Source organism: Rhodnius prolixus, unplaced genomic scaffold (assembly GCF_049639745.1).
Source record: "Rhodnius prolixus isolate KJV_2025 unplaced genomic scaffold, Rpr scaffold_16, whole genome shotgun sequence".
Taxonomy (NCBI): Eukaryota; Metazoa; Arthropoda; class Insecta; order Hemiptera; family Reduviidae; genus Rhodnius; species Rhodnius prolixus.
This window is the reverse complement of record NW_027411616.1, coordinates 1,053,699-1,072,936: the sequence shown is the minus strand read 5'-3', so window position 1 is coordinate 1,072,936 and position 19,238 is coordinate 1,053,699. Positions and strand designations below refer to the sequence as shown.

The 19,238-nt window shown below is 29.6% G+C and overlaps 1 protein-coding gene across 2 annotated transcripts in view; it reads left to right on the top strand.

Moving 5' to 3' along the window:
- Window positions 1-17,421, top strand: part of LOC141457487 (E3 ubiquitin-protein ligase TRIM71-like) — a 28,900-nt gene extending 11,479 nt beyond the window's left edge. The window contains exons 7-8 of one of the 2 annotated variants that reach the window (XM_074134550.1): window positions 583-926; window positions 4,724-17,421. In XM_074134550.1, the coding sequence (XP_073990651.1) occupies window positions 583-926; window positions 4,724-4,729 (350 nt within the window). In that variant the 3' untranslated portion in view covers window positions 4,730-17,421. The other variant, XM_074134549.1, reaches the window with a different exon arrangement.
- Window positions 17,422-19,238: the final 1,817 nt, after the last annotated feature.

Genomic DNA, 19,238 nt, shown 5'->3' with positions numbered 1-19,238 from the left:
CAACCATTACACTATACTACATGTTTTTAAATCTTCAATTGTGATTATTTTTTGCAGTCAGAGGACCTCCCAAAACATGTATTTCTGCTGGAAAATTAATATCGTAAACCGTTCACGAGTTGATAAAATAGTAACTTTGATCTTAAATATCTCGACTAATATTAGGGATATCGAAACGAGGTTAACGTCATTTTTCACAGGGTTTTATGTAGTTTTCATAATCATTATCAAAATCAGTGGTCCTTATAAAACCCCAATCGGGTTTTTGGCCGTAACTCCGCCAAAAATGAAGATACAGCACGGGGGTAGAACATTTTAAAACTAGACAAAAAAAAAACCATATAGTTTACTTCGTGGGTTTTTTCGAAATTCCGCTTTCCTAAAAGGTTATTAGCGATTGGTGCGTTTTAAATGGATCACCCGTATGTGTGGACTTTTTGGGAATCCATGTCACTTTATGATATAAACTTGAAATGCTAACCAAATAGATATAAATCTAACAAAGTCATTTGAAACATTATTCTGGGAAAATAATTTTTTGAGATTTCGTAAGAATGAGCTTTATTATTATTTTTATTTTAGCTGTCGACGCTAGAGGAAGGATTGCTGTGTCTGATACAAGGAATCATAGAGTACAATTGTTCACTCTTGATGGTACATTTTTGTGCAAATATGGGTTCGAAAATACTGCTAACATGGTAAAACATTTCGATTCACCCCGAGGAGTGTGTTTTGGAACAAATGGATGCGTTATAGTTACTGATTTTAATAATCATCGTCTAGTTGTAATTGATGCCAACTTTAAGAATGCTAGATTTTTAGGAACTGAAGGTTCCGGTCCAAAGCAGTTTCTAAGGCCACAAGGAGTTGCTATTGACCAACAAGGCAATATAGTTGTGGCTGATTCTCGCAACAATAGAATTCAAGTGAGTTTATTAATTTTATTTATTTATTTTTTATGGTTGCTAAAGGTTTGGGTCTCCTTACTTTATAATTATAATTGTCCTTTTAACTCAGCAGCGTGATTTTTAACCTCCTCCTTCAAATATGTCCAGAATCTCAAACCAATCCTGTCACCAGCTAATTCTGGACATTAATGAAGGTTCTCGTATCAATCTATCACTATTTCGTTTTAATGACCCTACATACTCCGTATTAATAAATTATCTTATTACTTTTACATTTAATACATATATTGATAATAATAATAATAATAATAATAATAGTGAAATCATTACTTTCATTTGAAAGGTGACAATAACCTCAAATGTTGACACGCATTAAATTAAAAAAAAAAGTATTGGGGTCAAAATTTTGAGTGTTTAGAATACTATCACTAATCCGATAGTGTGACTTATTTAAGGTTACATTATCATTCTTTTGCGGTTTTCCGGAAAAAATTAATTAAGGGTTCCTTCGAACATTTTATACATAATTACACTAAACACACTATTTGTTCATAAATATTAAGGGGAAACATTGATTTCTTTATATGTATTTTTTTTAACAACCCAATTTGTTCTGTTAATTGAGCAGGTATTTGAAGAAAGTGGAAGTTTCATTTGTCAGTTTGGCACTGCTGGTAAAGAACCTGGTCAGCTTGATAGACCTAGTGGAATTTGTACCACTCCAGATGGCAGAATCGCTGTTGTAGATTTTGGTAATAATAGAATCCAAGTTTTCTAAAAGGATTTAAATATCTGATAGCACACAATATTTATTTATTTTATAATTTTCATTTAAAAGCTAGAATTTGCAGACGTACCGAGTTTATATAATTTTATTTAGATTATAAAGACATTTTCGGGGAGCAGGATATTATTATTATTATTTTAGGATTACTCGTCAAGATGAATCACAAACGGTTCGATATTTTATAATTATGGTTAACTTAAGTAAAATTTTAATATAGCAAGTTTTTTGTTTTAATTGAGTAAATAATAATATAAATAAAGATGATTGGACCAAAAAAAATTACTCACCATGACAACAAATTGATTGCAATAATTTATATTTATAAATAAATTGCAATAATATTTAGAGTTTTTATTTTTCAAAAAAAAATACGGTTTATGCGCCCACACTTTTGCGAAGGGCTCTTGTTATTAACCCATGGTGCATTACTTAAAAACATGCTTATCTTGTAGGCACTTTTATTAGTGTTAGAAAATAACTTTAAAAAGTGGGGGGAAACATTTCGTTTATAAAACGTTTTAAAGTTTTAAAAGTCCAATATATTTTTAAAATTATATTGAATTTCTTTTTTTAAAAAACAAAAAAAAACTTTTAGCTGCATATTTAAAATAAGTGTTAGTGATCAAAATTTGAAAATCTTCTTAAAATGTGAAAGTTTAAAGAAATCAAGTTTCCAGGAAATGTTAATAGATTCTTTTACCAAACATGTTAACTTTGATAAAAATAATATAAAATTCATGGAAAAAAGAGAAAGATGATTATGCCCGTCAGTTTGCTCTAATGGTAACTTCATATCATATTGCTTCCCTCGGACGAAATGCACAAATCAGCATTAATATAATTTATTATTATTATTATTATTTGGCGCATCAACAGCTGAGGTTATTAGCGTCCGGAGCTTTTTTCAGGGCACTGCCGGCCTCCGGACCGTGTTCTCTTTTTACAGACAACACTGTCCATCACCAGACAGTGAGCTGTAAGAAGCTCCTAGGATGTTTTTATTTTGTTTTTAATTTAAGGCGCAATTACATCTGAGGTTACAGGCACCCGGAATTTTTTTCCCAATCTCGTTTTCTCGTTATAAACAACACTGTCATCACCAGAGAGTGAGCTGTAAGAAGCTCCTAGGAAGAGAAAATCTGAGGGCTGGATTCGAACCTGGGATCTCCGCGTAGGAATCCAATACACTAACTACATACCTAATCCATTCCGTGTTATTATTATTTATTAATGGCATTTGCGTTAACCTTGCAGCAAGTTACTCTTTTTTTGTGGTGGAAAATTTTACAAAATAGTGCTTGCACCTTAGTCTGCCTCGCATTTCAATTAAGAAAAAAGTAGGTAGTACACTTTTACAATTAACCCTTTAAAGGCACGAAACTCCAGATTTCCTTCCCTTAATTTAAGAAGCCCTCTTACTGAAGACCAGAGAAAGCAGTACAATGCTTTTGGTTATTTAAAAAAAATCTATTTGTCTCATATCTACATATTTATAGTTTCTCTTTTCGAACTAACGAGTACTTATGAAGTTATTCCTTACTCATTACTAGAAGGTAAAGAAACTGTTATAATAATAAACTATACCTGATGAACTGAAGTGATAAACTTACTTTATTAATTAATTAATTAAACACTTAAATGAAAGCTGACAATAGCAGTACTATATTCGTACATTTGAAATGATTGAATTGAATTTAGAAATACTCTTTCTAGCCCTAATAATGATTTTTAGGTTTAATTAAATTTGTTAAGGAAAAAAAGTTTGTTTTACTTTTCTAAAATAAACAAATATTTTATTGAGGAAAGAAAGTTCAGATATGTGTACTTGTAAATGTGTACACAAGTATGTACTTGTGTTTGTAGTGGGAAAGCACATTCATCTATCCGTAACGTGGTGAGCATGTACTTATCTGCCCTCACCAGTACCAAATTTTTCCGTAACGCCCAAACATAGTTTATTACTAGATATTAAACTCCAGTTTTCAAGGACACTCGTAAAGCTTTTTTTTATCACCAATAACTTTTGATATCAGCCAGTAATTATTAAGTACTAAGCATTATTAAGAGGAGAAAAATTTTATTGAGCCCTCCAGAAAGATCTTGGATGGCCCTACTCCACAATATGCTTTATGGTTTCTATTGCAGTATGTGCAGGTTGAAGTTTCATTCATACCTATTCTATTTAAATGTTATCTACATAAACCTATTGCAGTATGTGCAGATTGAGGTTTCATTAATACCTATTCTATTTAAATGAGATCTACATAAACAGGTTACTTATAAGTCGGCAGAAGGTTTTACAGGCAAATTTTGAGCTAGGACGGTCCTCAAAACAAGGTCTATTCCCTACTTCATTCAAAATTGTTTTGTAGGAGCTACCAGTGTTCGATTCGATGTATCTACTTTGCTACTGACTCATATGCCTGTGCTGCAAGCTCTCTTAAACCAGTGGCGCACGTTTTTATGGCCAGTAATTTCCATTCACTGCCACCTCATTCTCCAGTCAAACCTAATGTGTACTTTGGAACTGGATTCGATTTCCGGTCTAGACCTGGGATTTTATTTAATTGTTAATAAAAGGAATTAATAGTCAAACTATATTTACTATCCACCTTCGTCCATTACACTTAATCGGTATGTATATATTATATATACTCAATATACGGTTTAATAGAGAGCGTCAAAGCTTTTTTGGGTGTAAAAAAAGCTAGGTGAATGTTTGTAGTGAAAGTTTTCCTTTCTAAATTCCATAATGAGACTAGGAAGTAACTCCAACTTTTCAAGTCTCTATGTATTTCCTTGTATGCAATCCAATTTTATGAGTAGAACTATCTGTTCCATATATTTTTTTTCAAGATAAAGTTTTTTCGGAAGAAAGTTAGTATATTCAATATTCTATCATTTGTAACTTTGTGAATTTCCTTTCATGGGTATGTTTCAGCATTGTCCAATAAAAAAAATAAATCTATATTTGTCCCAATCAGCTTGTAATGTTCCATTTGTCAATGTGATTCATTACTATTTGTAGGAGTGAATTTTAGTAGTTGGCACTTATGAGATAATGATTTGGACTTATGGGTCTGGCAACATTTCCCATCCTACAGTATCTACCAGAACTGAAGAACAGATGGTAATGTGAAAAGAAAAAACCTCTGATTATCTTAAGTTATTAACATATTTGGGCGAACCATCATTCAGGTTATTATTTTCTGTGGCCGTTAAATGATTATATTAATCTTAATTCATTAAGGTTATTAATAGATTATAAAGCCGCAATAACAACCCCCAAGCATAACGATAACAATGTGAGTTAAAATATATGAAAAACCAACAATAAGCCTGTACCATTCTTTATTTTGAATATTGTTCTGTGGTACTCAATATTAATGTTTTTTTTATCACTATTACTATTTTTATAGTAACAGCGACCGGTATTACTTTTTTAATTTTATAGTAATTAGTCATGAATTTGTATTATATTTTTGTGACCGTAAACTATTTAGCAAGGATTTGGTCAAAATAAAAACCAGCAACTCAGTGTTTGCACCTACGTTTCGACAAATTTACTGTCTTCCTCAGGGCCTGGATATTACAAATACATAACACACAATTATACTGTTGTTACACATAGGAACAAAAGTACATAAAACTGTTAGAAATTATATCAATCACAATTCGTTAGACTTACGTTGTTATGTGAGTTGATTGAGTTACAGAAAAAACTGAACTTACGTTAACCGAATCTTCGTCAGTTTAATCCTAACTAATACGGTAATTAGTAACTCCATTATTATAGGGGATGCTATTTTTTTTATTAATATGGATTCGCTTCTTCTGCCATCATTTCTGTGTGCTCTGACTGTAGTACCCTGGGACAGAAACATAATGTCTGGTTAAACCCTGTTTCCAAGGTAATAGCTTCATCTGTGTTTTTAGTAAATACTCTTGACAGATTTAATTGTCAATAGCCTGTAGAGCATTCCACTGAATAATAATCGTTTAATTTTAAATTAATTATTTATATGTTTTATTACTGTATGAATTCTTAATTTAATAGCAGATGTAAACTGTTAAAATAATAAAAGAAACATATTTAAAACTAAACTAAATGTACAGACGATTGATTTTGACTTGACTTATAAGGTCGTAAGGATAAGGTTGATATTTCTAATGGTAAACAGCGGGGATAAGCTCCGGGCGCCAATGAACTTAGATATCGACGCACCTTTAATTAAAGAAAGAAAGAAAAAAAAAACAGTGGATATGTAAACATAAACATTAAGGTCTTATTGAAACATTGAAATAAATAATAGTTTTCGTTAAATTGTGTCAGTTCAGTTTATTATTGGCTGATGTACCAATTTTATAACACTTTCTAACTACGTACGATAATAAAATTATATGTAATGTAAAATAGTAATACGTATAATGTATAATTTTTTTTTTTATTGATGTTATTTCGTTTTCATTTAATTTTGAGTTGAGATTTAAAAAAAAAAATGCTAATGACAAGACAGACAGCTTCACTCACATGGTCAATTTTCAGTTTGTTTTCGGATTTTTAAAGATGTATAATAGCATGTCAAAGTGGTTGAAGATTAAAATTTATTAGGGTAATTATTTTATCAAATTCAATTTCATATTCTTTTAGCATTTCCTGATGTTCTTTCGTTATTTATTTTGCGTGAGTTACTTTTTTTTTTTTGTTATCTGTTTGAGAAAGAGATTGGAGGAAAATGACGGTTTTCCTTTAAGTCCGGATGGGATGCTAAAATAAAATTGAGGATTTCGAGGAATTTATGGTTCCACCAGGCACCGAACGTAATGCAAAATTGAAAAATGAAATGAAAATTGTTAGGCAAATTGAACCCTATATACGTTACTAAAACTGTGTCTGATTATAAATAAATACCCTTTTCAATTTTATCTTTTCTGTTGAAATGTTTTCTCTTTTAATGTTTCTAATAACTTTGGAGGCCTCAATAACTATTTCTTCTTAAGATAGTTCCAAGAATAATCCGCGAATTATCCTTGTTGTTCCTACAGAAAAAAAAAGAAAGTATGCCATTATTAAGTTTCTTTTTTTAAAGAAAAAAGAACTGTGGATTATAATAATTGATTGGTCTTAAGTCCATTATTGAGTTCTATTTTAACTTTTTTTCGCCCAATAGTTAAACTTGTATTACCCTCCGTATATGCTTGATTTTAATCTACCCAAAGTCTTGGGGTAGACTCCGTATATATACAAAATGAGGCGGCTTATCAATACGTTCGTATAGACGACCTGGCCTCTGTTCTATTTTATCATTATTCCCAGTTTCAATTTCCATATTAATTTCATCAGTCGTCCTTCAAAAACATTAAAACTTAACATTTAACAGTTATTCCCATTATTTAGATTTTTGGTTTCTTTGTGGACCCACATCAGAGGGACCTCTCAAATCTTCGGATTCGCTTAGTATGATTTTATTTGATGCATAAGCAGAAAATAAAATATTGAAAAAAAATTATAATAGTATAATTATACAGGGTGTTCAGCATAAGATTACCGTTACTTAGGGAGGCAATTCTGGGCATCATTTGCAACAGAAAATCCTATATAAACTATGGCTCGATTCCGCTTCGTTTTATAGATATTTCAAATTTTATGTTTTTTCAAGAAATCACTACTTTTTAGCAAACAGTTGTATATATTTCTCAAACTACTACAGTTAAAGCAATTTCAACACGCTCATTAGAAAAAAGGTTGAATTTCCTTTTGAATAATCTAATTTATATTTCAAAATAATAATATTAGGTATTTCACTTTGCGGCCCAAACTTAAGAAATAGCAAGTTTCTAATTTTTTCCAAAAACTATGACTTCATTTTTCTCAAATATATTATATAGGTTTAAAACGTGCACTACTCATAAAAAACATCTACATCACCTTCCGAAAGATATACTATGCATAGTGGTTATTTTAAAAATTGATGCCGAAATTTCTTATTTATTGCAAAAAATAGACGTCAAAACAGCGCCGGCATTATGAAAGGAATTCACCTACCATAAGAATATATTGATCAGAATCATCAAATCCACTACTATTTTTTGCAAACGTGAAATTTAATAATTTATTTATTTAAGAACTATTTTCATAAATATAAAACTTACATTATAAATATTGAAATAAAATAAAAATAAGAAAATGTTATATAAGGTTAAATGAGGGTTAGGTACCGATTTCGAAGGAAATGATTTTCGATCAACGAGTTTAGAACTGTGTGCTATAATAATAATAATAAGTCTTTATTAAAAAGTTTTAAATAATAATAAACTTTGAAATACAAATACAAAAGCATAAACATATTCATGGTCCTTAGACCGTCTGAAGAGTCAACTCAGGCTTCAAAAAATACTTTATATAAATAAATAATAATACTTCTTGCTAAGGAGAAAAAACTACAAAAAAACACAAAAGAAAGAGTTACAATGAAGCATGTAATCCATATGCAATAATGTAAAGAACAATAATAACAGAGGTGAAAAATAAACATAAATCACAAACTTATAAAAGGGCACCCTTGAATAAAGTAAATAAATGAAAAACAAATAAAACCATGAAGTTTATACTTAATCGACATGAAATATTTTAAGTATGATAATAATTATTGCTAATTTATAAATTATTTAATAGTTCGATATTAGGAGGAATCTATATGTTGCCAAGCTTCTTTGTAAAATTTGATCAGACTTAGATAATCCTTCCCGTCCAAATATTTAATAAATTCATCAAAATTTAGACTACGCTTTTTAAAAAATTTTAGACGGAACTCACTCAGAATAGGGCGGATTGCTATAAAATGAAACACAGTTTCTCTAACTCTCAGATTACAGAGAGAGCACAATTTTACTTCTTTAGTAAAAGAATAACCATTTGAATACATAAGCTCGCCTCTGGCCTTGACAATCCACCCTACAGACTGCGCATCAAGATCACTGCAAAAAAAATTGATGTTAGAATTTAAGTTTTTATAGAGGGTATGGTGCTGACTAAATGACGATTTTATTCTATAACTGTTAATAATGCTTGTTTTAACCTTATTGAGAATTTCATTTAGTTTAGTATTGCCATAAAGTCATCTAGATTAATTTCGTATTCAATGTTCAATTTACCCCAATCCATTAAGTTTATTCTCTATAATTCTTTTTGACAGAATAAAGGGATACCTTAGAAGCGGGCATACACTTTTTTATATGCTTCAAGTGAAGTTTCAGAGTGTATACAAAAGTCGGTGATAGATTGTTTTCTAAATAAATAATGAAATTTGGGGTATTATAGGTCAGACTGAAACACTTTTTAACAAAATATCTAAAGATTATTTCAACATTAGAATACAATTGGTAGCCCCAAACCTGTGCTCCGTATGTTACTATTGATCTAGACAGTACATTAAAGACTTGAATCTTGGAAGAGAAAAGGATATTTTTATTCAGTAATAGTTTGCTGACCGCATTTAACGCAAATTTGGCTTTTTCAGCTTTTTCTTTGAAATGCTTCTCTAATGAAAGATTAGAAGATAGTGTCATACCAAGATATTTTTAGTTATTCACCACTTCAATTTGCTCATTTTTAAAAATCAGTTTTCACTCCTAGCTGGCCGACCACCATTTCTAAAAACGAGTATCTTTGATTTATCTAAGTTGACGACCAAATTCCATTCAACACAGTAATCTTCCAGAGAGCGAATCATTTTTTGCCACACGATGCTATCTGAGATCATCTGCGTATGCTAAAACCTTTATAACAGTGCGTCCGATTTGAATCCCCCCATTCATACAATTTATGACATCATTTATAAAAAACGAGAATAACAGAGGACTCAATACACAGCCCTGTTTGTCACTAGTCTGCGTTTTAAAGCACTCAGTCTGTCCATTGTAACACCAAATTGAACTGTACGTATCGGCATACAGATTCCTTAAGGTCTTAATCATTTTAGTAGAAACCCCTAATTCGCTGAGTTTGTAAAATATAGCATACCTATCAATACGGTCAAATAAAGTACAAATAGTTAATTAAAAAAATATGCTAAATAATGTGAATAAAACACAGATTTTCTTGAACTATTTAGTAGTTTGAGAAATATAGACAACTGTTTGCTAAAAAGTAGTGATACCTTAAAAAAACATAAAATTTGAAATATCTATAAAACGGAACGGAATCGAGCCATAGTTTACATAGTATTTTTTGTTGCAAATGATGCCCAGAATCGCCTCCCTAAGTAACGGTAGTCTTATGCTGAATATCCTGTATATTCAGATGACGAAAATATCCAAACAAACCATCTCTCGAGAAAAAAATTAATAAATTAAGAAGAAAATATTCCTAAATTAATTTTTAAAAAAATCTAAAACCTAAAGTAAAATTTACTGTATTTACGGCATTGTCTTTTGCACACGTCTTACTTCTAAGAAAATCTAACGCATACGTTTCTTTAACAAAACGTAAAGATACATTTTTTAAAACATTAAAAATACATCACAAAAAGTCTGTATCCATGGCTGGCTCCCACCATGCTAACCTGTCATTCAGCACCATTACCGAAACTTAATTTTGTCCTGTCCTAATTTCTCGTATTAAAACTTTGCCTTAGAAACACCCTTATGTGTCCCGACAGTGTTTCTCATACTCCCGTTGCCCCGGTATCCATTAATTTTCAATTTCTCTTTCAATATCTAAATTCTTTTCGCTGGCAGCGTTATATCCAGTTTCCTAAAAGAGCTTCACATTACTACATAGTAAGGGCATTTAGACATTTCCTGCATCCACCTCTGGGCCATCGAAGAAATATATATATTTTTTTAAAACCAATGGTCCCCGAAACGTAAAGCACCAATAAAATGTTTTTTACAAATACTTTGGCCATTCCTGAACATCCTTCCTCTTGTGATTTAAAGCCAGACAATAACGAATCTATACATTCACATCAAACAATATCATCACAATAATATCTAAAAAAATTTGGATGGCCCGAAACACTTCTGTATTTTTTATTTTATTTACTTTTGATACTGAAAAAATCAGTTTACGCTTTGTTTTCGGTTTATTTATTTAGTTTTTTTTCTTTGAAAATATTAAGTGATTTGTTTAAAAATATTTTTCTATTTTGTTCACTTTCTTTATATCACTTGATTTTACAAGTATTTAATACTTGAGAATACTAAAAAGTAAAATAAAATCCCGCTCAAATGTTTGTTTTAAATATTTAAAATAAGAAAAATAAAATTGTAAATTGCAAATGCATGTATGACCAACTATTATTTTTAATTAATTCAATTGTATTATTAATTAATTTAATTGTATATAAATTTGTAAGGATGCATTTTTTTAACATGTTTATTATCGAAACAAAAATTGAAAAAAAAAGGCATCACTCGGTAAGTAGTAAAAACAAAACTTTTTATAGGATATTTTACGGGTATATATTAATTAATTTTGGAAATCGATAAGACTGAATTTGTTAATTGTAATTAATGAGACTGACAACTTAGGTTAAAATTTAGAAAAAGATTTGTGTTCTTAAGGTTTATTGAAAATAAATGAATAATGAAAACCTTGAACTTAAAAGTAATACTATAAATATAACATATAAATTATATTGAAGGTACTAAAAAAATTAAATAATATAGTATAATTTTTTAAATGGAATAAAGAGAGTAAACGTAAATGAAAATATTATGGTAGTACTAAAGTATCCAAAAAATTTGAGAAGACTGAAAGTTTTTGTGATTTTTTTCATTTTCAATCAAGTTATTTTGAGATTCCATGTTTATTGTATTTGTTATTTGTAGCATAAGAGTAAATGAAATTACTTTTTTAAGATGTAAGTGATTTTAATCTTCTTTTTTTTTTAAATGTTTTTGTAATATATTTGTGAGATTAGATTTAAAAACAGCTGTACAAGAAACAATCTCCCACTAGAGAATATTTTCGGATTTGATCAAAAATTGTTACTATTTTGATTTCGGTGGTAATTTATGTAGATCATTTCAAAAGAATTGTTTACATTTTAAACTTGAAACACTTCTAATCTGATTAATTTTTCTGAGGTGCTTCACGAATAAAAATTGTAAAATGATACGATGAAAAGTGGAAGCTACAATACTGTTGTTATATTCATCAGATTTTTCTGAACATTCATTTCTGCTTGAATCTATCTTTAGGATGTTCAGAGAACGTATTGAATTTAACGTAATATGAATCAGTGTCATTTACAGCAGTGAGAAAAGCTAGAAGATTGGCGGTTAATGTTTTAATGTTCTCAAGTTGTTAAAACGACAAAGAAAAGCTGAAAATTCAGTTTGTCAATAAACATTTGTTTATTCCAATGTCCAGTGGAAATCTGTGGTTCTTCTAGCATTCATTGTAGTACTTCCTTCAGAATTCGATTGCACAGTTCATCATTTACACAAAAGAATAAGAAATTGTAGTAGAAACAACAAATCCTTGCTAACGAAGATTACTAGAGAAGACCCCTGATCAAGATACTTCTAAATACTTGGTGTAAGTGTGGAAGTCAAAAAGTTTATACAATCAACTAATGCTTCTTCCCCAAGAATTTTTATTTCTTAAATTTGATGTATTTAAAAATTAATATTATGAAAGCCGCTTAAGATGGTTCAAATATAAAAAGACATTTTTCTAATAGAAAATATTAATAGTACATTTTGTTTTTTCAAAAAATTGGTTAATTCTTTGCTTTATTTTTATTTACATTATTGCAAACATAATTAAAATTGAGAAGTATGTGAACTTTTTAAAGTTGCAAAATAGTTTAATTTTCGTTTACTTATCCGAGGGGTTGTAAGCTAATATAAAATAATAATTTTATTGACAGTTGATAATTTTTTAAGAGTAGGTTGAATTCATTTATTTTTAGTTAGTTATGCTGTTGTTAATAATGATCAGAACTCTCAAATTTGACAGGCTCACATTTTTTGTTAATAAATTGATATGCCCAGTAACAAATGTTTAATTACCCACGTTAATGTATTTGTTACTTTTTGTTCCATATATACGTTTTTCAAAGACAGAATCCCGGTCTAGATTTAGAATAATGTGGGAAGAGATTATTGCTGCCTGTTTCGAAAGCCGGGTATTCGAAATAACTGCTACAATCCATGTGACATTTTTACCAGAAGGTTGCTCTGTTACAGTTAAAATGCATTTAGACAGTAATAGAACACTTACTCTTTTACATAACAAATCCCTGACGTTTCAAACGCTTATCGTGAAACACTATTGAAAAGTACATAAAAAATGAGCTATGCTCCTTGTCCATGTGGTAACTTTCGTTTAAAACAAGTACCTTATAAAGCCTCTTATTAGTCACATTCAAAAGCTTTTAGATGAGGTATTTCGTTTTGCCCAGTTTATATTTGATCTGGATGTCTTAAATAAAAATTTTCTACAACTCTTTTTCACAAAATAAGCAATTATTCCAACTTTTGTATAGTTTAATTCTTGAAAGGTTCTTGTAACAAATGTTTAGTTGATTTAATTGGTTTCTCAAATACAGTAAGTATCAGTAAGTATGTATCAGTAAGTTCACCATATTTTTTCTTCATTAATGTCTTGAGTTCTAGTTTGTTAGGGTGTAATCAAATAGCAAGTAATAAAACCATTATTAAGGCGTACACTCAACAAAGAAATAAGTTTCTTGTAATTAAGATTGCCTTAAACAAAAAGAATAAAAGACTTGAATAGTTATATAATTTTTATTAAAATAAATTGGTATTATAATTAAATAATGAGTTAAAAAAAAAAAAAAAACAATATTATCTGTCTCAAAGAAAAAATTATATTTATAAAGTTCTGTACTAGATTGTGTTCATTTTTATTATTTTATTTTTATTTACAAAGTGAGAATATCACAAATTGAGAGTCAATATTTTTAAAAATATAAAAAAACAGTCTGTTTTGCCTGATTGTTGCTTTTAGAAATTTTCATCAGAAAATATTTTTTGTGAATAAAAGAAATATTTCTGGATATATTTAGTGAAAGAAAAATATCGTGGATATTTTAGTTGTTGTTATTATTATTATGATTATTATTATTATGATTATTATTATTATGATTATTATTATTATGATTATTATTATTATGATTATTATTATTATGATTATTATTATTATGATTATTATTATTATGATTATTATTATTATGATTATTATTATTATGATTATTATTATTATGATTATTATTATTATGATTATTATTATTATGATTATTATTATTATGATTATTATTATTATGATTATTATTATTATTATTATTTAGTTAATGGGTTATCTTGGGTCCCTATGGCTTGTTTGCAGAGAAATATTCAGGAATGTAATTGTTTAAGGCTTTGAAAAACGCCCTTTCTTCGCGATATCTTTGCCTGTTCCATTTCGTAATCGTAGGAAGGTATATTCTTCATAATATTCATTTTCCAATTTTGCTCAGAGTACTTTCATTCTCATCATTTCCTTTTACCCTACCAGAAAATGTCACTCGACCAATTCATTTCTTCTGTAAACCTCCATTGTTACCTGTGTTCTTATCCTTCGTTCATTGTGCCCACACTTTAAAAATTTATTGGACCTTCCTTGTTAATACTTTTGCCTATACCGTACCGTCCTTCGCTATCCTCTATTCTTTCATCGTACACCTTTGTTGTGTATTTCCTTTCACTTTATATTTAAATCTTTGTGCAATTCGAACCAAAATCATAACCTATGTCTTTTACCCCAGTAGAATCCGACTGGGACCCAGAGGGACATACAAACCAACGTAAACGTCTTCCTTCCTTTCACTGGTTGTACTCCCAGATTGGTCCTTATTGAGAGTTTTCCATTAAGCCTTGACCTCTTAACCTTACTCGTATGTTTTAGGAGTCAGTCAAATGTCTTTAATTTTTATTTTCAAGACTGTGATAAGTTATAAGTATGGGGAGAAACGTATACCCACACACTGACAGTTTGGTTTTCTACTAACTTGGCTGCTGTTGAGATCTGATTTCATTGAGTATTGTGCCGGGATCCCTTTCATAAACCCTCATATTCACCAAACTAGATTTACCCTAAGTATTTAATGCATGGGACATGGTCACATATTTCTCTCTAATCTTAACTCTTTAATAGTTGTATGCAGTATTTTTTCTCTTTCTCATTTAATCTCTTTTACTGGTTCTGGATAGTGGGGAAGGTAGATTGATTACAATAAATGCGAGACAGTGAGTTCATAACAACTCTTTCTTAATTATACGTTTAACTAAAGACTGACAGGATTTTTACCACATTAATGTACAATCTGTGTCTGAGATACAGATTGCTGTAAACCAATTGTAATTCTTGTTTGCCAAATAAAATGTTGAATTTCTTAATATGGTAAAAATCATATCAGTCTTAAGTTAAACGTATAGTAAAGAAAGATTGTTATGAGCTTATGTCTCATGTTAAATGGAACTGTAACTTATGATCTTTTATTTAAGTATGTAGTTTTCCAGAAAATTAAAGCTATACTTTTGTAATTGGTATGAGCAAAAAAAGATGAAAGAGAATCTTGTACCATTTTAGGAAATTTTCCTTTAGAGTATCCGCCTTTGGCTAGCTTTATTAGTTTCCAGAAACATCATAGGCTCTAAAATTATAATAGTAATAATGAATTACCTAAGTCAGCCTATGATTGTCTCGATTTTTATATTTAAGCTTTCATTCACTAAAATCCAGTCTAAATACTGCGACTAAGTGATTCATTGCACAAAGTGCTAAAATTAATTTTTTGACAATACAAGCTGGCATTTATTGTAAAAAGGAAAGTATATTAAGACAAAATTAGGATTTTTCAATTCAGCGCAGCTGACTTTTTTTTACTCAGCTATTTTTAATATATAGCTTGAATAAATAAGATTTTACTCACAGATGTAATATAAGTGGGACAATATTTTTATAACTAGTTTTTTTTTGGCTAGGGCTTTTATTGTGAAGAGTTTTTATTGCTAATATAAGTTCCAAATTACAAAAGATTATTTAATGATGTGCATTAAAACAAAAAGAATGTAAATACTGATAAGAAATTACTTAAGAGTTGTCTGCACAGTCTGTTTTTCTAAGTGAATTATTTATCTCATTTTGATCAGGGGAAAAAATGGAACTGAACTAAAAATTCATAGTTAAAAATGTGAGGTCTACTGGAAACTTATTTGCGCAAGTTAGCAAATTGTTTGGATTTCCTAAAAGAACGTTTTTTAAAAATGTGGTTCTATTAGTGCTTTGCTGGATAATATCGGTGATTTTATTCGTCATAGCACGCATGTTTATTGTATCTCAGAACCTTTTTAGGAATTTCATTCATTATCAGAGATAAATTTATCAGTTTGGTATTGAAAAATCGTCTCTTTATGTTTCCGTCTCGCAATATACTTGCTGATTGAGAGAGAGGATACTCGGTGTATTGTGTTTAATACAAAATGTTAGTGAATCATAAAACATTTTGTAAAAATAATAAAATAAAGTCTTATAGTAAGAATTCAAATTAAAGAATAAAGCCCGAACAGGATTTCATTTTAATTCTATTGTACAGTACTCTGGGATTGAGCTTCTTCCACAACCATTTTCCCTCATTCTTAATCCGCCTTCTTTAAATAATACTCTCAGTTGAGATAACATGAATTTAGTGCCATCAAGGCTCTGAGTAATCAGAACCATGTCTTTTGAAAGTAACAGTGAAGATACTGTATCTTATCCAAATTAGAAAGCAAGTTTTATTTGGTTGAAAAAAATATCAGACTGAGCAAAATCACATTGACTTCCAGCTTTCCATTTAAAAGAAAATTAATTGTTTTTTATAGAATTCACATGCTTGGTTTTGAATAATTTAAGTGATCTAGATGTTTTTTATTTTAAGTGTTCATATTAAGACTGTGGAGATAATGTTAACTGTTAAAAAATCTACTTGTTTAATTCAAAATTACTCAACATATTAAAATTTAAAGATTAAAATGAAATAATATAGTGCCATTATTTTATAACTTGTAATTTATAAGTATCTCAAAAAATATCAAGTATAATTATATCAAGAAAACAAAACTAAAAAAATTTATCATTTTTAATTTGTTACCAAAATTTTCCTTTTTTTCATATAATCTTTTTAGAGTTGTTATTTAAAATAAAAAATAAAAGTGTGTTTTCTGATGAATTATTGCAATGATGAATATTAAGAAACATTCTAATTTAAAAATCATGTTTCAGAAATATGTTTATGATTATATGTTTTTAGTAAACAAAAGTTCCTTTTAATTTTAAGTTTTAAGAGATATGTGAAGAAATAACTAAGAAAATTATTATTTGTCTAACAAACTGTTAATGCAACAAAGTTTTTTATTTTGTGTTTATTTTATTTTTTATCTTTTTTACGTTTTGTGTACTTAGGTTTTTGGATGAAAATGAACACTTTTCTGAATATGTATGTATAAAATAAATTTAAACAAGCTAAATTCTAATATGAAAATATTTTTGTTTAATTTTTCTGTTTTTATTATCACAATTATGCAGGATTACTTTTTGAATTACTGTGCCAACTTGTTTATATATTAATGATAATTAATAAAGTTTGTAAACAAACAATTATATAGGTTCTTTACTTTAAAGATATGACAATTTTATAACAATTATTTTTTAAATAAAATTACTTTTTTTCATTTTTTTTTTCATTCCTTTAATTTTAGTTACAGGAAGTTTTGCACTTGTGTAAATTTTTGAATCGGGTTTTCACCGTAAATTCATGTTTGGAGATTCCTGATATGAAAAAATGTTTTAGCACCTTATTTGTGAGTTAAGAAAGAATATCTCATAATTTTGGTTAGAATATCTCGCGAATTAAAAACCACAAAACAGCAGAATGCTGACTTAGAATTATGATTTGAAACCATTTTTGCTACAACTTCTTGATTCTTAGTAAAAAAAAAAGTAAAGTAATTGCCTATTTTTTCAGGCGGGCTTTACGTCCAACTACCAATTAGGTGTCGTGGATGGAGGCGACTAGCAAACATACTTGACTATAAATTTCTTTTATTAACAACTAAATAAAATCCAAGGCTTAAGACCGGGAATCGAACCAAGTACCACAATTAGCTTTACAAGTCTCGCCTCTGGTTAGCGGTTGATCGGATACTGTGGCGCCTGATTCTTAGTATCAATTATCTATTTATTTCGTTAGAATTCCGAATTTTTCTATCAATTATCTCTGCACGATTTTTTAGCCACATAAGCTGCATTTTCAAGAAACGTTGGTTTTTGAGTAATAAAGGGAATCTAAGTCCAGGTAGTCTGGTTTATCGGAGTGCAGTTGGAATCGCAACACATTACGAAAAACACTTAAGGCACGGCACACATCATTTTCAATTGGTACACCAGAATCACTGCTTCCCAGACAGACGGTTATCACTCCTTAAATTTAGTCTCTTATATGAAGAAGTTGATATTAATGGGATTAAGGATCTCATGGCTTCCAGACAAATGTGCGCTGCGTTGTATTGGAGTCTGTCTAAAATAGATATTAAGATCGGAAAGCATTATTTTTTTTTTTTTTTTTTTTTTTTTTTTTTTTTTTTTTTTTTTTTAGGGGTTTTCTTCAAGTATGAGGGTCCCTCAGACCAAATGCTTTTGTGTCTTACAAACTGTTATTAATATAAACTAAATGAACAACAACAATACTATCAATATATACAAACAAACCTACTGAACGCCATCTCTAATAAATTAAATAAATATTACAAATAAATTAAAAAAAAAACAAAAAATTGTAAAAACAAGGATCATCCATCCAACAAAAAACCAACTATACCGGAACAATCATTGATCAATAGCGCGTCTCCATTGGTCCCTATTAATTGCATCCTCCTCGCAGAGTCCCTTATCAATCATCATCTCTTCCACACCATTCCTCCAGTTATTTCTGGGTCTACCCCTTTTCCGGCGGCCTGGAGGGTTCCATTCTAGGACTGCTTTGGGTACCCTGCTCTCTGGCATTCTTTTCAGATGGCCGAACCAAGCAAGTTTCCTGCGAACAATCTCTTCGGAAAGCATCTTTTTATAAATATTGCAAACGCTAATGTATTTCATGAAATTAGATTTCAATAGCGTTGTTTTGGATCAGTATAATACTTAAGATTTTCGACATATCAAAGCAATTGTTTGTTCTTTTTGTAGGTTTGAATTAAGTACTTAATTGATTTATTGCTTACAATTAAACTCCTGTAAGACAATTGAATAAGGGTTTTCATTATTCACACATTGCACTTTAGCTTGACCAGCAGATGCTAGTTGGATGGACAGATATATTGTGTACTAGTTCCAAGAAGTACTTTTCCTGTCCTACAAGCTTCAAGGGGCGTCTTCCCTTGGTTAGTGAAAAGAGGGGTATCCCTTGGAAAAACCGCTTGGTCTTCGCTAGTGGAACAATGTACATGTCCTAGAGCAAAGATCCAACTTTAATGTTGTTTAACCTTGCAAAATG